Source organism: Cibotium barometz, chromosome 11, assembly GCF_041138505.1.
Source record: "Cibotium barometz isolate CiBa-2024 chromosome 11, ASM4113850v1, whole genome shotgun sequence".
NCBI classification, from domain to species: Eukaryota; Viridiplantae; Streptophyta; class Polypodiopsida; order Cyatheales; family Cibotiaceae; genus Cibotium; species Cibotium barometz.
Genome location: NC_141056.1, coordinates 17560593 through 17583888, shown reverse-complemented (window position 1 = coordinate 17583888; position 23296 = coordinate 17560593). Strand labels below are relative to the sequence as shown.

Below are 23296 nucleotides of genomic sequence, written 5' to 3'. Positions count from 1 at the left end.
AAACTGTGAGAGGCATGCATAAAGAAATTTTTATTATCCTTGTGGCAATATTGGGCCTCAGAGCTTTCTGTACTTCTTTGAAAAGCTTGGCCCTATATGCCTCTGTAACACTAAAATGTGGGAGAGGCCAATCCACTGAATTCCATGCCGGAAGGTCTTGTTTTCTTAACACACCATGTGTGTGCATTGTCCAGCAAACTGATAAAAATGATCAGTAAAAAATATACCGGATTAAGCTAGCTCTGTTGCACATCGACCTTGGTATCGTTGTTCTCCTATCGATCCATGCAAAACATCTATAAATCCCAGAATACAATCGATGTTTTGCCATGTCTCATACGATGAAGGGTATAAATCTGAAATAAAATAACACAAGAATGTCAATAAGCAAAGAAAGAAAGCTTTATCTTAAAAATCCATACACCTCATAAAGAACAAAACCACAATAGAAAAATATACAATTAGGCCTGTGTTGCGGAAGATCATTTGGATAGTCTCGCAAGACAAGTTCTTTATGCATGTACACATGCTGAATCAAAACGTCTTTCACCGATATCTTCCCTCTGGTGATTTTAAAATCTCGTACTCTTCCCTTCCATGATGCCAAGAAAATGTTTTTTGTCTGGGGTCTCTTTCTTCTGCTAGGTTGCATGAGCACCCATGCTCCTTTCGAAACACTAAACCTTTCCCAAGTTCCTTCCGTTTTGACTGTACTTGAATTCTCTACCGAAGAAATAGAAGAAGCAGGTCGACGGGGTAAGGATGTGTGGTATAATTCTGCCTTCATAGCATTATCATCCATAGAGCGTCTTCCACAAGAACGGCCATAGTTTTTATTCACCATGGAGATCTTGTGAATATGTAACCATAGCAAAGTAATGTAAACAAGATAACAAAGTGAAGTTTCAAGAAAGAGAAAGTGGGCAGACAGACAGTTGACAAGAAACATCTTACTCTAAGCCAAACAGGATCAAGGGAGCAGTTTTGGAAAAGAAGAGGCTGCTGCACAATGAGGCAGTGGTTTAGAATGGTAGACCTTTCGAAGGAAAGGCAGCACAACATTTCAAAGTTCAAAGGAAGGTGGAAGCGGGAAGGCCCTTGTCAGAGAAAATGTCAGACTAGATTCTATCTTCATGTCCAAAGATCTTGTGAGAATAAAAAACCAATCTCCACATTAATGTAGCACGCTTGTACCTACATAAAATATTGTTTCTTTTATCTATTTTCTCTTATTTTTGTGAATTTCCAACGTTGCGTTGGCCCTCTGTTCATTAGTTGAGAGCTTATTTTTCCAAACCGTAAAAGGCCCCAAAATGAGCTCCCTTTTTCCCTAATGATATTAGAAACCCGCCACTTCATTCTTTTGCAGGTTCTCCACTCATCCGGGGCCAATATCACTTTTTACGGGTTTAAGAGCACCTCTCAGATCATGTGGACACACATTACCCTCTTTTCTGACGGCTTATGGTGGTAGAGGAAACCTATGATTTCAGTTATTTACAGGATACACCCTCTCAGTCCATAGTGCCCTCTCCTACCCATGTTTCTGCACCGGTCTCAGCCCCTGTTCTAGTGAGTGTGCCCCCCTTTTTCCAACCCACTCATTACCGTATTCAGATAGCCACACCGACTTCTCACCTTCGAGAATTCGACGTGTGGGTGATCCGTGTTCATAGGATCTGGATCATTACTGTTTTATACTCAGGCGTCATCCTTATTTGGGCGCTATCCTCCCCGAGTCTAGCATCATTTTTCACGAATATTGCACCTATTCTGAGGACATTTATCCATCTTCATTCACGATGCGCCCCTCTACACCAGAATATACACCCTTGACACACCAGTAGCTGCCCCTGCCCCTGTACCGTCTTCTCCAGTAGTAGTAGACTCTCGTGCGAGCCCAGTCCCAGAGGATCGCCCTTACTATACTGGATGGTCTATAGCCGCTTCACCACCATTACATAACCTCTCCTCTCGGGATTTCCAGATGCCGCACCCTCCAGCCCGATGGTTCTTACTAGAGCCCAACGGCGTCATCAACAGCAAAAACCCCCAGAGCCTCGTCACCCTGAAGCCTCTACATCAACATCTTCTCTCAAGGCATAACATGTTGACATACCAGCCCCTCCGGAATGGCAGCGAGCTTTGCAGAAACTTCAGCAGCAGTTCCAACAGCAACTCCAGGAGTCTATGGCATCCCTAGATTCGCAGATCCAGCAGCTCCGCACGGATCGCCACTCCTACACGAACTCCGTAGTAGTACCAGCAGCATATGTTTCAGCAACAGTACCAGCAAACACAGACATCATTCCTTCCGAGGTAGAAGGCGACGACCTTAAAACTCTTTATCGTCTTTTACAAGCCAGTAAAACAAAGAAACCCCCTGACTCTTATGGTGGTTAGCGTAATAAGCGCATCTTAGACCAATGGCTAAATGGCTCTACAAACTGCGGTTATACTTTGAAACCATGACCCTTTCTCATTCCAAAAAGGTGATATTTGTAGTCTCTCTCCTCAAAGACACTACTTTATTGTGGTGGCAACGATGATAGCATGCCGGTAAATCGGTTACAACGTGGGAAAAATTTGAGCGGGTCCTCCGTAAAAGCAGTTCATACCTGCCAATGCGGATTTCCAAGCCCGTACTCGCTTATGCCATTTGGACCAAATTGGTTCCTTGGCCTCTTATATCTCCCAATTCACCAACTTGATACTGGAGATTGACTCTTTGTCCCCAGCGGACAAACTTCATGCCTTCGTTGAAGGCCTTAACCCCACCAAGTGCCGATGTTCAGAAATATAACCCTGTCGATCTTGCCAATGCCATACGATACACCGAGCGCGTTGCAGACATTAATTCTCAAAATTCAGCCTCTTCTGGTCAAGCTAATGCCTTTCAAAAAGCCAATGGATCTCGTATGAACCGAGATAGTCGCAAAGAACCTTCTGGCACTTCTACCTCCCGGCCTAATCCCCAATGGAATAATTCTCAACACCCTCGCCGATCAGAAGGATCGTCCTCTTTTCGGTCTCGACATTCTCAATCCTTCCAACCATGCAATTCGGATCGTGGACGGGACCAAGGACGTGACCAATCTCGTAATCCTCGTTCTTCCAGTGTTCCTTCTGTGGTGGACGGGATCAATAAAAGACAAGATTGTGCACGATTTGTAATGGACCTCATCGTTGGTTTGAGTGCCCCAAAAGACCAACCCATCGACAAAATTCTAATGCTGAATCCTCCACTTCCGAGGAGAAACCCCTAGTTACTGATAAAGGAAAGCGTGTAGTTAATCACTATGCTATTGCACATGCTTCAGTGATTACCGCTACTACCACAACACAAGCTGCCTCTTCACCATTGCCCGAGCGGTCTACTCAGGTTTTGGTTCTTCAAGGTTCTATTTCCAGTCACCCTATTCAGGTCTTCATTGACAGTGGGTGTTCTCATAACTTTGTGGGAACCACCTTGACTCAGAGATTGAAGATAAGGACTTCTCAAAGTGCTGTTATTGATGAAGTAGAGCTTGCCGATGGTTCCACATCCTTGTGTAACACCGTTGCCAAACACCTCTCCTTTCGAATTCAGCACTATCGTGACAAATTGGATTTCCAAGTCACGAATTTGGCACATTATGATATGATCCTTGGTCAAGAATGGCTGTATCAATATGATCCCCTGATCAGTTTCCAGAACCATTCCATACAATTTGCTCAAAATGATATGCTTGTGGCACTCGAAGGAATTAGAGACCAACCTTCTACACCAACCCTTTCAGCTCTTCAAGTGAAACGGATGGGTCCGCAAGAGTGGTTGTTCCTCAGCACTTTTAATGATCTATTCAGCCAACGATCCTCCCGAGGACATAGATACAAAGGTGATGTACCTCAAGCAACCTTTCTTTGCTCCATACTTGGATCTTTTTCCTCAGGAGCTTCCTGCGGTTCTCCCACCTCGACGACCAGTCGACCATGCTATTGATATCCTTCCTGGCAGTGCTCCACCTACTCATGCTCCATAGTGTTTGGGTCCATCGGCGATGTGATATGCTTGCAGTTCTCCATCCCAAAGGCCTCAAGCAACTCATATACATACCGCCCCTCTGGGTCTGCCAGATCTCCAATCCCAAGAAGAAGTGGAGTAAGCCTAAGTGGGTCATCTTAAACTCCTTTAACAAGGCAGCCTTCGTCACCCACTGCAATGTGCTCCACATGACCGCCAGTGTGAGAATGAGGTCATCCACATAAAGGATGATCAACGTGACCATGCTGCGTTCACGAAAGAGATATAGGTTGGGAGCTGCAACCGATCTCTGAAATCCAGCCCGTAGAAAGAAGGAATCAATCTTCTGATTCCAAGCCCTGGGAGCTTGTTTAAGACCATACAAGGCCTTCTGCAACCTGTAAACCATACCCTTTGATCCTGGAACCTCAAAGCCTGGAGGCTGCTCAACATACGCCTCCTCCTACAGGTCACCATTAAGGAACACAAAATTAACATCCATCTGATATACGGGCCACCGCTGAGAAGAAGCAAGGGCAAGAACGGTCTGAATCGTGGTCATCTCCTCGTCTCGTTGTCGGTGTGCAAAGGTATCCTCATAGTCGATGCCAGGCTGCTGAGCATAACCTTTGGCCACAAGTCTGGCTTTGTGTTTGTCCACCGACCCATCTGTATACTTGGTCTTAAAGACCCACTTGACACCAATGAGACAGACCGTTTCGACGGCCTGCAACTCCTATGTGTTATTCTTCTCAATGGCATCCAGTTCCACCTGCATGGCTTTCCTCCAAGTATCCTGTGCAAGGGCTTCCTTGACGGAAGTGGGCTCTTTGTCCTGCATGATACGAGACATCAAAGCATAGTTTACCTGTAAAAGCTCCGCTTATCACTCACGGACTTTGTGCGATCTTCGAGGTCCATTCTTTGTGGTCCATTCGGAGGGAAGCTTCGTGACACCTGACTCTCGGGTGTCCACCAACCACCTAGGTATTCGAACAGAACGCGGAGTCTCCTGTTGTTGCTGCGAGGGCTCATCTCCAGCTCTCTAGGTTCAACCTCCTCAACTGACTTAGGTTGTCCAGCTGAAACAATCGACTGGGAATCATCATCAGAATCGTCTGGGTCTCCAAGAAGTGGCGGCTCATCAACAGTGGAAACCGGAACATGCTCATCAAAAACCACATCCCTGCTGACAACAACCTCGTTCCTCTCTAGATCATACAACCTGTATCCTTTGGAAAGAGAGTTATATCCCACAAAGACACGATTTTGGGACTTTGAGTCGAGCTTCCCCCTCTGCTTCCTCGAAATGTGACCATATGCATCGCTCCCAAATACACGGAAATGGGAGACATGAGGTTTCCTACCAAAATATGCCAAAGGGAGTCATGTTCGGTACTGAAGACGTCGGAGACCGGCTGAGGATATGGACAACCGTAGCCACAGCCTCTCCCCAAAGAAGACGAGGAAGATCACGATGCTCCACCATCGTCCTCGCCATCTCCACCACAGTCCTTTTCTTTCGTTCAACTACCCCATTCTTTGACGGCAAACCTGTATTGGCCAGCTCCCTCTTGATGCCATGTTTCGCACAAAATCTCACGAAAGCATTGGAAGAAAATTCACCTCCTTTGTTAGCCTGAAGGTCTTCACCTGCTGCAAGCTAGACTCTTTCTCCACCATTACATGCCACTCCTTGAACCGAGCAAAAGCAATAAACCCATGTGAATCTGGAACAATCATCAACAAGCAGCATAAAGTACAAAGAACCTCCCAAGGATGCTATCTGCAGTGGTCCACACAAGTCACAGTGTGTACCAACTTCAAAGGTTTCGAAAGCCCGGAAGCCTGCTTCAAAAAAGTTTCCATGTGCTGCTTACCACGAATGCAAGAACTACAACGTCCTTGCCAAGCCAACCACTATATGGTCCCAAAAAGCTCACCGTAGCGCATCCACATTCAAGTGGCCAAACCAAAAGTACCACAAGTCACCAATCTAAGAACCTGTCAAAGAGGAGAGTGCGAAGAGTTTGTATATACCATTCTCCACACCACCTTCCCAAACAACCTAGCTAGTCTCGCGGTCCCGTAGAGCAACAGAATGCTCCTCAAACTCCACCCGAAAGCTAGTCTTGCACACCTCATGCACTGACAACAAATGAAAACCAAGTGCGGGGACATAAATAACACAAGAGGAATGCTTCCCCCCTCTGCCATCGGGAATGATCTCCATCCGGCCTTCACTGCGTATCGGTATGGTGGAATTGTCGCCAATGAAAATGCAACCTGAGTGCCGTTTCAGATCCTGAAAGAAGTCATGGTGGGAAGGAGTCGTGTGCCTGGAAGCACCACTATCAAGAATCCATTCCCAAGTATCCTTTGCAGTGAAGCCAACTGCCTCCTCACTCGAAGGAGATGAAGCATCCGTGTCCATCATCTCCAAGTGCAGAAAGGCTGGAGTCTTTGCAGGGCTGAAGCTGAAGAATCAACACTCTTCCCAGTCCGCTTGTTGGACACTTCCTCCAATAATGGCCTTTCTTGCCACAATCATTACATGTCCTCTCAGCCTTCAGTTTCTCTCGCGAGCTTCTTCTTAGAGGACTTGTCCGATGAAGCCTTCCCTTTGCCCTTGTTGTTGTTATTACGGCCTTTCGACCACATTGGCCGGTTAAGGCCTCAGAACCTCCGCCCTCTGGAGGGTTCATGAATCTTTCCTCCTCCTGTTCCAAGACCATGGGCAGCACAAGCTCCTCCCATGTGATGGTGTTGAGCCTGACACTGGTGATCAATGAAGAGTAAAAGGCAGAGGGCAAATGTGATAGCAATATTATGGCCATATCCTCTGACAATATCTCTTTCCTTGCCTGGAGAACTTCCTGCTAAAGAGCCTGCAACTTGTTGATGTGCTCTCGCATCGTTGATGACGACTTTGCAGGATTCATCACCCACACCTAAACTTCCAAGGAGATTCTCTTCATGGGTGATACCCTATTGTAGAGAAGCCAAATGCTACCAAATACCTGTGGCCAGTGTCATATGCTTTATATGATTAATCACCTATGGTGTGCAATTGAGGAAGATGAAAGAATGGACTCTGGTATTGACACGATCCCATAACTGTGCTTGTGCCTCATGTTCCTTCCGAATAGAGGGTAACTCCCCTTCCTCTAATTCCAGCCGTGGAACCCCAACAACAATGAAACCAGCCAGTCTCATAAGACTCCAAAACAGATTCCATCATTACCTTCCATATGCTATAGTTGTTCCCGTCCAACTGACAGTCCACTAGGAACGTGGGGAGTGTCGGGATCTTCACGTGCTTCTCAGCCATCTCAAGAAAATCTGCCATGGCAAGGTTTTAACTGAAAAGGGAGGGTAGGTGGAAAAAACTGAAGAATTAAACTTGCAAGTGGCTGTCCAGCAACACGGCCCACCTTTTCACTTTCTTCTCCTCTTCCCGTATGGCCCAAAACAGTCCTGAAGTTTTGTGAAAGGAGGTGGAGACGAGATAAGAAATAACAACAAATGGCTATCTAGCACTCAGCCCACCAAACGCTTGTAATCCTATTTCCTCAAAGCCTAAACAGTCCTCCAAACAACACTTCAAACTACCCCCCTCTTGCTCACACCATTCCCAAGATCTTCCAAGAGCCTAGAGCTCTGATACATGTCAGAATATGCAGCGGAAATGAAGACAAGAACTGAAAACTCCAACAAGAGCAAGTGCACAACAGAAAAATGCAGTATTGGGAGAGAGAGAGAGAGAGAAACGTGTAACTTAACTATATACACAAGAAAATTCCGGAATACAATATACAATGTGGGGGGGGCAAGAGGCCATTTTATATGGTCCCAAGGCAACCAGTCAGCTTATTTTGTAAACAGCCGATAGCAACCACTACTACCCACAACCAGCAAACAATCGGTGCCAATCGGCCAACAGCAGGCAGGCAGACACATGTCGGCCAGCACTCTCTAGTTGACCAGCATACATGGGAAAGCCAGGGGCAGCAGAGCAGTCGGGACACTCCACACCAAGGAAAATATAGGGAAAAATATGGAAAGTGGGGAAAAATGAGAAAAAACCTAAATTGGGCGGGCACACCCACAACAGAGGCCCTAGTGTAAATATACAGACAGGAGATGACTGCTTACAGTCGACTGCCTACTTCTGGGCATAAATATAGCCCGCATACCCTCACTCCTTTTTCATTGCTTAGCATCATTTACTGCTGCAATCCCTCACATACGAGGCCTTCTCCTCTTGCTCGGGACATGTATTCTTGGATGATGATATTGAGAGCAGGTCCATACCTGTGTTTCCTCTCCATCTTTCTCTCTCACTCTCTCTCCTGTGTTTCCACTTTCCCTTCTTTCGCTGCACATTCTATCCTGCATTGCACAAATAAGCCCCTTCCAGCTCCTCCTGCACTTCCTAGGTTCTGTGCCCGCCATCTCCTCAGGTTGGTTGTGCTTGTGCCTTTTTTCTTCGATTTTGTAAAAGAAACATAGATTTTGAAATTTGGGGGTTTTCATGCCAAGGTGCCAATCTTTGCTTGCCATTGTCAAGATGCCTCGCACTAAAGATGCCATGTGGACCCATGTCACTCCTGTATCAAAATATGGTGGTTCAGGCACCCAAAAGTGGAAATGCAATTTTTGCAGGATTTGCTTAGGAGGGTCCATAAATGGTTAATGCCCATTCCACAAGTTTAATCGGGGAAGGCATTGGTGCATGATGCAAACATCAACGCCGAGCTACAAGAATGGAAAAGACCGCAGCTGGCAGGATGCGGTTGTGGGCCTATGTCTGAGGGTATTGAGGCTAGTGAGGACACATGTGATGCATCAAAGAGAACACGGTTGGGTTCAGAGGAAGATGCATAGAGCCAAGTAGGATTCGGGGGTGTTGGTAGTCCCAATCCCACAGCAACATGAACCCCTTTGCCCGCATCACCTAGAGCCTCTCTAAAGAAAGCAAGCATTCAAGCAAGCATGCAAAAGCAGGCAATTAAAGATGCAACTAGGGAACTCACTAGGCTTTTCGTCCAATGTGCTTTGTCTTTTCACGTTGTGCACACCCCATGATGGAAAAGGGCCATGAGGACAATTAGCCACATTGGGGATGTGAGTGGGAGGGACCCTCCTATGAGACCTTGTGCAATAGTAAAGAGATTAGAAGAGAGCAACAAGCAGTGGAGGTGGAGATGGAGCTATTAAAAGCCACTTGGACCAAGTAAGGTTGCACATTGTTATGTGATGGGTGGTCAGATATACTCAAGAGGAATGTGTATAATGTTTTGGTATCCTCCTGCAAGCGCACTATGTTTTTGTGTTCCATTGATGCATCTGTGCGCCTGGGATAGTGTGGTGATAGGAGAGTTTATATGGTCACTGTTGGAGAATGCACAGGCGGAAGTGTAAACTGGACAAGAGAGAGAGTAGAGAGAGCTTGTGGACAAGATCACCTTTTATAATAGTGATAGGCTTTACAATGTGGCAATAGCCAGCAACAAAGAGATGTTGAACAATGTGCAAGGGAATGGATGATGAAGTGTATAATAGGAGGCCTCCTTTTATAGTGTAGTGTGGGAGTTGGCCAATAGCTCCACGACTCCTAAAATAGGAGAAAATGAATAAAATACCCAAAAATGGTTAGAGCCCATAGATACACAATACACTGAGATGCACTAATTCTAACACCCCCTCTGGAGCTCATAGTGTGCAAGATTCTGAAGAAGATAAGTTGATGATGCAACCATGGACCCTCCAGCACCGCGAATACTGGAATCGCCTCAAAGAGCACCCGCCGACCTGCTTCCTCGAAACAAAATGCCACCACGAACAGCAAGAAACTTTGTTTGGCTACTACGAATTCCCACACAAGTGTGGAGTGAACTCCAAGAATAGATGATGAGCTACTGGAAACACCACGCCCATAATCCCCAACAGTGGATGGAAAACACATCACGTTCCAAAAGCCTCAAACAATAAACTCGGAATAGATCCAATTCATAATCTTTTATACACATAAGATAACAATGTCCTGCCAAATGTCTAATGCCTGGAACTCCGAATCGCGGTTCCCATGCACTAGTAAGTGGAGCTACAATCAGCCCCTTCTCCCGCGCCCACAAGCCTCCTCTAGCTGGAAGCACATGGAGGGAATTGCATGTATACTAGAGAAGTACACCATTTGGGTCCTCTTGAGCTGGAAGTGCCCTAGGAGCCCTAGAAGTGGTACTAGAAGAATCTGTATCACTATCATGTGTCATGTCTTTGCCCTTTTTCTGAGATGAAGACTTGCCCTTGGTCTTGTCCTTCTTCTTGGACAATCCTTGGATAGATGTCCTCTCTTCCCATAAAAGAAGCAGCGACTTTGACCTTTCTTTTGAACTTGCAAGAAACTAGGGCTGGCCACTCAAAGCATGGAGTGAAAACATAGGTGTGGGTCACCATCCTAGGGCAATAGCCAAGAAGTCCATGGAAGCTAGATGTGTGCTTATTTACTTGAAGCATGACAAGGGTGGATTGCACCAAGAAGACATGAATGTCTATAGAGTGAACATGATCAAAAAAGGGTACAATGTCCATGAGCCCTATGCCTCATATAGGGTACTCTAAAAGTACACATGTAAATGTCCCTAAGCCCAAGTGCCTAGGTCCCATACCCCATGTGCATGTGCACCCAAACCTACTTCATTACAAACCATCCCCTCCTACAATGATTTCGTTCTCGAAATTGAAGGGTGGTCGTGCCCAAAGAAAAAAAACATATACAAGTGGCTATGTACAAAAGCTAAGAAAAATCACATCCATGACTAAATGTAGCGGAAGACCCATGCATGAATCTTATGACCCCCTGGGTCAAATGGAAAGGATAGAGGACTCCCGTTGGTGATGAGGCTATATATGCAACCTCCTGGATCAAAAGGAACCCCGAACCGTCGAAGCTAGAATGGTAGTAGCTTCTGGATCAAAAGCAAAGCTCGACTCCAAAGATATAGTAGTCCCATAGTCAAAAGGAAAACTCATAAGCTTATCCTCATGACCACACTGTGAATCTGGCATGAAATATATCCGTCTCGAAGAAGCTTAAAACTCCTGGCCAGAATGTCAAGTGGTCGTGGCACAAAAGAATCATCATCCACAAACTATGCTCCTCAAATGGCAAAGAATGCATCCAAAGAAAAATGTCTTGACTCCAAAGAACACAAGATCGTGCCGACATCCAAAGGAGCAAAATGAACATAGCTCAAGGCCGGCCTCATATAGGGTAAAATGTGAACTCATGCCTCCGTCATATGTAGCACCACTCAAGAAGTCAAAAGCATGATCCACCATATCTATGTATGTATGAGTATGATCCGACCCATGCACAATATCTCCATGTGTATGACACTCTATATATGTGTGACCCTCTAAAACACAAACTAGATCATCATAAAGATCGTCATCTACACAAGAGGTAAAAGTGGTATCAATCAAGTCACTATCAATGGAATCTCCAAGGTAGTACTGGATCTAAGGAAATACCCAGATCAACTGTAAAACTCTCAAAGTGAATGTCATAGGATATGCTAGAAATATGATCAATATGCATACTCCTACGATGTCTCACCTCTATAAACTCATCGCTACTCTCATGCACTATCCTTGACTGCTCAATCACAACAAGTCGATCCACTCAATCACAACAAGTCGATCCACTCAAATGCTGCCAAGAATGCTATGAAAACTAGAAGTAGTGGACACATCCGAAATCTCTCCACATGTAACAAATCTAGTGGAGTAGCCCAACACATCTAATACTAGAACCTCGGGTCTATGCTCCTCATGGTCTATGATGTGCTCAACGACATGTGAAGTGTCAATCCCATGTGCGACTAAAGATGTATGACTAGCCGAATAATCATGACTAGTCAAATGCCCATCAAGATCATGGAATGCATCACTATGGTCACCTAATGTATCCTTATGATCACTAGGAATAGAGATAGGTAGCTCTATGATGCTCGTAATGCTCGATGTGCTCGCTCTGCTATCCCTCCCATCAAGATCATGTCCACATGATCTGACTCACACACATTACTCTCACTATCACTCTCACATACATCATCATCATGTACATATGTGTCAGTGGCATAATGTGCACGTGTATCACTATCATCATGTGTATATGTGTGTGATACATCAATATCATCATGTGTGTGTGTGCACGATACATCATCATAGATCTGTGGGTGTGATACATCAATTTCATCACATGTATGTGTATGACCATGAGTATGTGTACAAGTATCAACATCAATATCATCATCAACATGATGATCATCATCACCATCCCTCTCATCATCCACTGAATGCATGTCATAATGATACCAATCCTCAGGTATATAATCATCTCTGCTCACAAATGTAGGGCACTCAATCAAATCCCCACATACATCCTCCCATGCAATCAATGCCGAACCATCCATGTAAAGATACCCACATAGATCCTCAGTAAAATCACCATGTGTAGAATGTCTAGACCATCTAGCACAAACATCCTCCTCATCAAATAAATGTCTACACTGGCTAGGTAATAACATCTGAAGCTCATCAAATAAATGTCTACACTGGCTAGGTAATAACATCTGAAGCTCATCAAATAAATGTCTACACTGGCTAGGTACACTGGCTAGGTAATAACATCTGAAGCTCAAACATACATATGTGACATGAATATGATGTGTCATCATAGCATAATGTCGGTGAAGAAGGATCTAGAGGTCAAAGCCATGATGTGCCAAATGTATGTATAAACTCAGTAAATGATATGTAACTCCTCACTTGAAATGGCAAATCAAGATAACGATTGATGAAGCCAGAATGATAGGATACGAGAGCAGATATCACATGATCAGGGTCTGGGATGGCGACATAGTGATGTCGACGACGAAGATGGTGGGTATCACGACGATCGTAGGTGGGGTAGAAGTAGTAATGGGAACTTATGTCGTCCCGCCAAAGCCCAAAAGTGTAGAAACACCTCTAAATGTGCTCAAGAATCCCACACTGCATGTGGAAAAGCACCAATGTGCTCAAAATGACCAACCATGCATGAACAAGGGCTAAGATGCACGTGTGAATTCCCAAAATACACCAAATGGCCTAAAATGTACACGTGAATGCTCAAAATGCACCGAAATGGCCCAAAGTGTGCACGTGAACGCCCAAGATACACTGAAATAGCCCAAAGTGTGCACGTGAACACCCAAAATACACTAAAATGACCCACACGGCACACTAACCACCACCACGAGGCTCAAAACATGTGAACAACCTCAAATAAAACATCAATGCGTGTGACACACCTCACACGTGTGAACACCCCTAACTCAATGCATACTTATCATGCGTGGGAACCACCCTTAGCACAAGTAAGGGTCAGGTGTGGAAAGGCCAAGCGATAAATGGGAGATGTTAAAAAAAAAGAGTGGGAAACAAGTTGAAAAATGGGCAAGATGGGCTAATGTGAAAAAGGAATGAAGGGACAAGATGTAAAGTAGATGGAGGGTGGAGATGTAAGTGAGAATAGGGTTAAAGCAAAAGATGATAGAAGAGAAAAAAAAACTATACGTTCTATCTTTCTCCTTCTTCTTCCTTCACACTTAGCATGACTGAGAGAGATCTCTCTCTCGACTGAGAGAGATCTCTCTCTCACTCTCTCTCTGTCACCCTACCAAGCTGAGAGCGTTTTAAGGTCTATGATGCTGCATTTCTTTTTTTGAAACACCATGTCTGTGTAGCATAGCTTTTTTATTTAATTTTAAATTATAAATGTTGGAGCCGCCTGCTGAAAGACTGTGAAACGTTGCTTAACTTCTGAAGCGCTGCAGACGATTGAGTGCTTAATGCTCTAAGAAGGCAATGAAACGCTGAAACGTTGCTTGACTTCTGAAGCGCTGCAGACGACAGAGTGTTTAGTGCTCTAGGAATGCAATGAAGCGCTGAAACGTTGCTTGACTTCTGAAGCGCTGCAGACGATTGAGTGTTTATTGCTCTAGGAATGCAATGAAACGCTGAAACGCTGCAGACGACTGAGTGTTTGTTGCTCTAGGAATGCTGAAACGTTGCTCGACTTCTAAAGCGCTGCAGACGACTGAGTGTTTAGTGCTCTAGAAATGCAATGAAGCGCCTCTGTTGGTACTGCCCTGGATGGCCGAAGTGCTAGCGTTGCAAAGCTGCAGACAAGTGGGCGCATGCTGAGCGTCTAGGAAGCGTTGCGTGTTGGTGCTGAGCTTCACAAAGGCTGGGATGCTGATTGAGCGTTGATCTCCTGTTAGTGCCGCCTGCTGTTGGAGTGGGCACGCTTTCAGTTGTTGGAGTGGGCATGCAAGAAACGTTGGCTAGAGGCGATGTTAGAGTCGCCTGCTGTTGGAGTGGGCACGCTTACGGCGCTTGTTGGAGTGGGCATGTAAGAAACGCTGGCTAGAGGCGATGAAGCGCTGCCTATAGGAAGGCGTTGAAATGCAGCCTGTAGCAAACCGCGATTTGTGGGAGTCCGATGAAGCATTGCCTGTACGAAGGCAATGAAACTGCTGCTAGGGCTAGGGTGCTTTCTTCTCTGAATTTCAGAGCCATCGTAAAGCTTTTACACCCTTTGAGAAGCACTTAGAGTGCTGGGCAGGGACTAAGAGAGCATGCAGCAGTGCCCTGCAGCCTTGTTTCGTACCCGGGGAGTCGGTGGCGTCACTTGGCATTGTAGGCTCCCAGCCATGGAGGGTAGACTTCAACACTTGATTACTTGATTTGCACGCTTTAATGAAAGCTTGTGGTAGTGTTGGTTTGCTGGAGTCATCAATCAGATAGATCCTACACATCGCGCATGTTTGCTTGGTTTGCACATAGATGGTGCACCTCGCTCACCACCACCCGCAAGTACCACAACACTGCACTAGATGTTTGCTGCGCCTCATAGAGGCGATGAAGCTGCTATCCGACATACTCTCCACGCTTGCAATGAATGGTTTGCATAATCTTGTGGCTATAGGAACTGAAAGATATGCAGTAGCACAGTTTCTTCTCACTAATGTTGTTGCCATAGATCTGAGTGTTGAGCCTTGAATGGCGATGATGTTGTTGTGTTAGCTTAGCTTCCTGTGGTTGCTTTTTGTTGATGTTGGTCAGTGACACACAAGCATACATCCAATAGCTGGCTTGTAAACTGTCTCCATAGATGCATTTCACTGGTTTTTTCATGCATGCATTCATACTGTCTGTAAATTTATCAATCTTGCACTGATTCAGACCATTCTTGCTAGACATTCATCAAGATTTGCTTGCAATTGTCTTGATTGCAAAAAGATTCACAACTATTTGGCTTGTTTGCTGGATATCTAGCAAGATCTGTCAATTCTTGCAACTCTGATGTATAGCAGTAGAATCCCTTGGTGTAAATGGTAACATATTAGCTTGCCAATGATCTCAGTTCAATTCTGAGAGGGATTGCTATATCTTTGAACTTACTTGCAAAGGTCAACTTGTTGAACACTTTTTCTTACACAAATAGAAAAGGAGAGATTTTCTTGCATTATCCTGCTTAAAGAGCTTACAGTTTTAATTATTAATCCATTAAGAACTAGTTAGTAGCATAAGAACCAGGAAGGAGGATATTTGACTAGTTAGTGGCACTAACTCATAAAATTTTCAAGATAAAGATCAAATCTAGCAAAATTTTAAGAAAATATGTGAAGCCATTGGAAATATTGATGACTCCACACAAAACACGAACCACAATGATTCCAATTTCTAAAACCAAAAGCAAAGGTGAATTTTAATTCCTTGAAATGTGCCTTTATAGATGAGTTTAAAGATAAATGTGTGATCTAACGGATAAATGCTTTTGTTGGTAAACACACGTCACCTACACCCAATGGTCCAGGTGAGTAGCCTAACCCAACAAACCAACCCAATCAGACCATGCATTGAAACCTAGAGAAAATAAAAATGGGCATGAGGGAAGAAGGCAATGGATATAATCCAACCATTGATCCTTTGGAATGATATAATAGTTTTTTTCTAGTCATACTATAAAGAATAAAAATTAGAGGACTTGGAGGTACTAAAAATCATAGTCCCAAAAAAGAAATTCAAAAAATGTGTACATGCTAACTTGTGCAATAAGTTTAGTCAAAAATTGACATTTTTAAGTCTACATTTTCATACACACAAGAAATTCAAGTGTCTTTAATTATGCCTTCCATAACTGGTTTGAATATCTACTTATGAATACAAACTCAGAAACCATGGTAAGAGTCCAAACGATCTCATAACAAGCTAAAAATGCAACTGGGATCGATGAAAAGATTCATAGCACAAGTCTCTACAGAGCAATAATCATTTTAAAAGACACAATTATATGAAATGGGGATATTACAATCTAATAATCATTTCAACACTATACGTGTAGAAGTCATTACTATGTATATAATGTCTACTCAAGACTCCAAAATATTACAAGGTCATGTTTTGAGGTCACCTTCACTAAATGAGGGTGCTACATAGAAATATAAAAAAGTAAAAACACTAAAAAAACCCATTCAAATTATTTTGATCCAAGGTCTAAAAGAATTTGTAAATAAGGCTTACCTTTCTCCAAACTTGCTTTTTTCCCTTTTTTGGACCTTATTTTTGTTATTACTAATGTAGTTGGTAGAGTTTCTAATATATTTCTTTTATTAAAAATTAAATTTTTGTGATGAAATTAAAGTTATAATATAGAAGAAAAATAAAATAGCAAGTGAAAATAGATGGCTAGTAAAAACTCCAACAAATTGTCATGCTATCAACCTAGTGCTAATGTCCATGAAATTTGGGAACAAGCAATTTCCTTCTAACCAGTGGTCAATGGCAAACTATCAATTATCAATGGTGAATGGTCGATCAATGGTCAATAGTCAATTATCAACAAACCACAGTCAATAGCCAATATTGACAAGGATTAAGTAAGCAGATAAAATATTTAAATCTTTTGTACTCGAATTAAAGTTCCTAAACCTTTAGGATTAGAATTACCAAGCCATTGCCATGGGTGATTGTAGCGTAATAGTGCATGACTTTTTCTCCATCTTTGACAGGGGAAGATTTCAAATATCTAAAACCACATAATCCTAGTGCCACAATCTAGAAAAGCTCTCCCCCCAAACAAGCCTGTAAAAAGCTCTCTTCAATACCTATAAAAAAGCTCTATCCTCAAACAAGCATTTAGTCAAGAAGTGTAATGAGCTTCCTATACTTTTTATCATCCACCAACTTGATGACCCAACAAGGCTGTAACTCATAGTTGGTTTTAAGAATTCTCCTCTCACCTTGGTCAAACTAAACCATGCTCTCACTCAAAATAACTTTGTTAAATGGCATCCAACTACCCAATCTCATGAAAAGATAAGTTCAGTTTCACGTGGGAGATGGGAAAAATACCTCTTCAAAACTATCACTTTTTTAGCTATGTCCTAAAAAGATTATACGAAGAAAATGCTTGTTCAAATCTATGATTTCCGCTTCCACCCATGGTAACAAGGAAGTTTGGTAAAAATATTTTCTCGAGTGCTATGTTTTTTATTATAATCATATGTCTAGGAATTCGATTTTAACACTTTGTTGTGCCCTGAAAGACCTACTAACCGATTGTCCCGCGTTATTGATCTTCACACATTAAGCTCATCTCTCTCTTTTCATTACACATTTGTTAAACAGTATGTATACAGCTTTTGCATTTTTAACTCAAAACACAATAAAATCTTGAACTTCGGCCAAATTAACATGGTATTTTGTAGAACATTGGAGATAAGAATTGTGCCTGATATTTCAGGACTTGTACTGATCCTATCAGAAGCCATAAACATTTCAATTCTCTTCGCAGGAAAAAAAGCATGCATACTTTCCACTTAAGATATACAGAGAGAGAGAGAGAGAGAGCATACTTGCAGAAACACCTCAACATGGTGTCTCCCTCACTATTACATACATACCACCTCAAATAGCCTACTTCATGTACTTGATATATGTTCATATGATACAAAACCGCAATCCCACCCACTTTCTCCATAGCACCACCCTCATTCTAAGAAAGCACCGCAACTCCACATTTAAATGAGCTTACACACATCAAAAGCAATTGATGGCTGCAGTCTACATTATACTATACATTGCTCATATACTTGTATAGATATGTCAAGGAAGCAGATCAATGTAGCCAGTGGCAACAGCAACTCCTAAGATGACAGCAGGTGGAAGGATGACAAAGAGGGCGATGGTGGCGAAAAATGGTGCGTCATTCCGCTCGCTAACCTGATCCAAATACTTCTGACGCCTTATGTTCCGTTTCTGCGATACTGTGAGATCATCATACACCATGGGGACTTTTTTACCCAGAGGTACAGAGGCCTCATCAGTGTCCACCACCACCTTACTTGCAAGCTGTTCTGCTATAGTAGTTTTCTCTGGATCTGTCATCAATATATGCAAATATATTTAATTAATTGAAAACAATTGCCAAGATATGGTGGTTACAGCCAACTTGAAATAATGTAATGGTAAATGTAACAAGAACAACAAAACCGAAAACTAACCTTTTTCCCTCGCTGATGTTAGCTTCTCCAAAAGTTCCAGCTGAGATTGGGCTGCACAACACCACGTACTTATTACAGTCAAAACAATAAATAGGCAGCTTCAACGCTATGGCTTCTACCATGTGTAGGACAGTGAGCATCTTCAGATGGGTACGTAGAGGGCTCTCTGACAGGTAGATTTAAGGGGATTAACAGACATAACCTGCATCCACAAAAGGGGAGATCCCACCCGCACATCCCTCATGTGAAGGGAATCTCCCCCATCCAACCCCCACCCATACAATTGGATGGGGGATATCCCCTGCCCAATGGTTCTTATTACAGTCAATGAATACGCAGATTGAACACTATGGCTTGCTACCATGTTTAAAACAGTGGCATACTGATGTGCAAAAAAATCGGAAAGCTCATCTGCAGTTGGGTGCTCTATGAGAGGTAGATTCAAGGGACTTAACAGACAACTCCCATCCACAAAAAGCGGAGATCTCGACCACACATCCCTCGTGTGCAGGATCTCCCCCATCCAACCCCAATAGGCAGCATCAACACTGCTATACATACTGATGGGCGAAAAAATCGGAATGCTCATGTGCAGATGGGTTCTACTTAGAGGGCTCTCTATAAAGTAGTTTTAAGGGGGATCAACAGACATACACCCCCCCCCCCCCACAAAAAGGAGAGATCTGACCTGCACATAGCTAATTGGCAGGGGATCTCCCCCACCATATGAATGGATGGGGGAGGTGTCTGTAAAAGACCATGAATGTAGCCATGGATCAAAGGGTTCTTTTAGATATGAGAGAAAGTATATAACATGAACAAGCTTTGCAGGTGGGCACCTGGTACCCACACCCATATGTCAGATGCTCTGACCACCCGAGTGCTGACAAGTGTTGGAAATCGGCCGGACAGCCTTGGAATGTGGGCCTGCAGTGCTGGCATCAGTCATCCACCTTTGAAAGACAATGACATTGGAGAATGCCCTCCCTGTGTCCATTCCCTTTCTCATTACAACCCAACCATGATTAGAGCCAACGGGCTTGTAGCCCGGCGGCATGTGTTTGTGCCGCGCTTGACCAGGAGGTCAGGGGGTTCAAACCCCACTGAAGGCATCCCATTGGTTCGTAGATGGCACGGCTATGGCAAATGGGCGTACAGGAGGTGGAATGGTTAACTATTAGTAGGATCTACTTTTAAAAAAACTAGTGATTAGATCATCAGAAGATAATTCTCCTGATTCAGTACTATTTCATGATATTTATTCATCATCAAACACAACATGAAAGACCTGGGTAGTCAATTCAGGGTGGGAAGATGATTTTCATAATATAATTTTGCACCAAAAATCATGAATGTTATTAGAAAGAGAGGAAACCGTTCAGCGAAGATCATGAAATTTTTCATGATTTTTATTATGATGAGAAACGAGGATAAGGGGAGGCTTACCGCTTTGCAGGACTTGCCCACTTGAAGATGCACTCTGTCTTTCAACTGTGGGTTGAGCTTGCAGAGGCGAGGGTTCTCTCAATTCTCTTTCGTGCTGCAGAGAAGAGAAAGCACATGGGCAAGGCCTTCTCCTGTGCTCCTTCTTCTGAAAATCTCTCCCAAATAGGAAAGTCCTTGCAGGCAGTTTAGGAAGCGGGTTTTGGGCGGCTATGTTGCTGCTGCGATTCGAGCTCAAAGAGGAAACAATCGGCTCCACTGGAGAAGAAGGGCTTCTCAACATGATGGTAGCAGCAAACAATTCTCCCCTTTTCCACACACAGAATTTGCTCCTTGAAGACAACTCTTCTTCTTATGAATCCTCTTCACCCACCATACATTATGCCAAGTTGGCTGCCAACGTGTCTCCTCACATTTCTGTCCACAAAACTTGGCTTTGTGTCTAAACCTTAGATGGCCATCTAACTTTTTTTTCACCTAAAAAATTAGGTGGCCACCATTTAACACACACACACACCTAGGCTTCTATCAAGATAGTGTTTTAAATGACATCTGACGCTCGTTCTAGTGATTAAAGGGGGTGGCTTGTAACTTGGATGTACCACGTTCGATCCTCGGCTAGACACCCGATTGTTACCGTGCCCTCACTCTGTAGAGGATATGAGGGGTCCTCACGGAGTATTTTGCTCCCTTCTAGTAGTCGCCAAAAATTTTAAAAAAAGATAGTGTTCTAAAGAGCATTCTCATGGACCAAGTTGACTTGGTTAAGAGCATCATGGACCTGTTAATAGCATTGTGAATGAGCCTGGCAAACTTTTTCAATTTGGGGAGGGGGACAGGGGGACAATAGCCAGGTAGATAAGGCGGCAGCCTTCCCCTCCTACCCCTCTTCCTCACTCCACAAAGGGGTGAAAGAAAAAATGTGTGTATATTCTTCCTCACAAAAACAAAATTAAAAACAACCAAGTTGTAAATTCCCTTTGTAAAAGAATGTCCTACCTATTTTTTAATAGTGTCTCTATTTTTAGGCTGGTCGTTTGATGGGGTCAAATTCAAAGGATGACTTGGACTTTTACTTCAAAGGTCTAGAATTTCAGCCTTCGAACAACCAATGAAGAATTTTTAGTAATTGTGCCCTTTTTGGCATGTCTTTGTTAAACGAAAGTCTATGTGATGTATTACGTGTAAATTTGGCCAGCTATAGTTTTTATAAAAGTCAAATAAAATGTAAAAAAGGATGCTTGGTTGTAAAAGATGTTATTTTAAATACTTTTAAAGAGATACCATTATATCATCAATTATTCGTTCATTTAGTTATTAATGATGACAATAAAATTTTATTTTAAAAATAAGAACTTTTTCATATTATACGTAAGATTGACAAGTTGATATAGATTTAAAATATCAATTATGTAATAGGGGACCAAAATGTTGTTTTGCATTTTCATTAAATACATTCTGTGAGTTTTTCAAGAATACTAGTGGCATGACTCGTCTCTGACCTCATGGTGGGAAGAGGAGAAAAAGGCCTTATATTTGAGGCCCACTTTGGGCCTCATGGTCATCAATTTGACAACCTACATATATATATCCACACCATGCTTGCCACAATATAAGAGCTCCTAAAACACTTACTTTTCTTTGAATAAGCATCAAACTAAGCATACATATGTATCTGGCATTCCAACCCAGTGTAGTGGTGACAACCAAACACACATGAGCAAACCATTAAAACAATCTTTGAGCAACTGGATTATCTCTCCTTGGAAGCCTATACTCCTCACCGTCATCTATAAAATTATATATATATATATATATATATATAAAGACAATAACATTTGCTATTGCAAAATATAGTTTTAAACAATAAAAAAGCTTAAATATAGAACCTTACAAAAGTCATTCGGTGGAACAACATTTGAGATGAATGGTGTTTGAATAGGCTTGTAAACGGCAAATCAAAAAATTCTATAATGTCCAGTGCCATGCACCGAAAATCTAACTTATTAGGCTTTTCATAGTCTACAAACATTACATGTACATGAAGCTAATCTACAATCTTAGATTGTAAATTCTAAGGAGCTCAAAGCTCTCATTATAAGCGTCTGGACCAGCAATAATCTAGGTTCTAAAATATAAAGATATTCCTTGTTTCAAAAAATATATCAATAATAATTTATATTTACAATTAAATGCAAAAACTACAAAAAAGTAAGTTTTTATACCGTAATACACCTGTACACTCTAACAGTTCGATCATTAGAGATGCAATTGCTTGTCCTTCCCAAGACGGAGGGTCTACAATTGAGCCATGAACATTAAATAGATTATGGTAAACAATGATGACTATATTATAGTAAACGTCGAGTCTAATACCTTCAATATCTTGTCCATCACCATAAATAGATAAAAATGATATCCTTGCAGCATCCATCCTATCAAATACAACACTACACTTCACTAATCATTGACGGAGGATTATGAGGTCAATCTCTCTCTCTCTCTCTATATATATATATATATGTATATATATATATATATATATACATATACATACATACATACATACATATATATATATATATATATATATATATATATATATATATATATATATATATGGACGTTAAGTACTTTGAACTAAGCAAGAAAAAATAATAATGCCACTGTAAAGGAAAGCAAGTCAAAAGGAAAACATTTGCTTATCCAAATGTTATAAAAACAAATAAGAACTCACCATGCCCCTATAGCCATCTCAAAAATTTAAACCACCCCTTTCTTGAGCAATAGATGGGACACTTCAAACTTGTGGATCTACATGGTGGCTTTACCTCAATGTCAACCATTTATTTCACATAATGTAAGTATATTTATATATATCAATTAAATATTACCAGCAAATGAAAATGTTGGTATGTGACATAAATTGAAAGAATTTTGCCATCCAACTCCTATTTAACTTGATGTCTTCATATCACAAAAAAAAATATCATTCTAAAAGAAACATCAATCAACTTGAAAGCATGCACACTTATAGAGACAACATAGATTGCACATGTCACATCTTTACGAACATTCTCGTTCCAAATGCTTGCTTGATTGATTGATACAAAGATATCTATGAATGTAGTCTCCAGCATTTGTACACTCCTATATCAATAGCTCATTCTATACCTTATGGGTATAGATCACATTTACATTCTTTTAGATGCCATTTGCAATACCTCTTTGT

The 23296-nt window shown here is 42.4% G+C and overlaps 1 protein-coding gene across 1 annotated transcript; it reads right to left on the bottom strand.

The window, feature by feature from the left end:
• Positions 1 to 18022: 18022 nt before the first annotated feature.
• LOC147633850 (myosin-G heavy chain-like protein) lies at positions 18023 to 20415 on the bottom strand. Its single transcript, XM_086804902.1, has 3 exons — positions 20068 to 20415; positions 18622 to 18672; positions 18023 to 18498 (listed from the first exon to the last, which is right to left on the bottom strand). Exons 1-3 carry the CDS (start codon positions 20345 to 20347, stop codon positions 18224 to 18226), a joined length of 606 nt encoding a protein of 201 aa, XP_086661028.1. The 5' UTR covers positions 20348 to 20415; the 3' UTR covers positions 18023 to 18223.
• Between the last annotated feature and the right edge of the window lie 2881 nt (positions 20416 to 23296).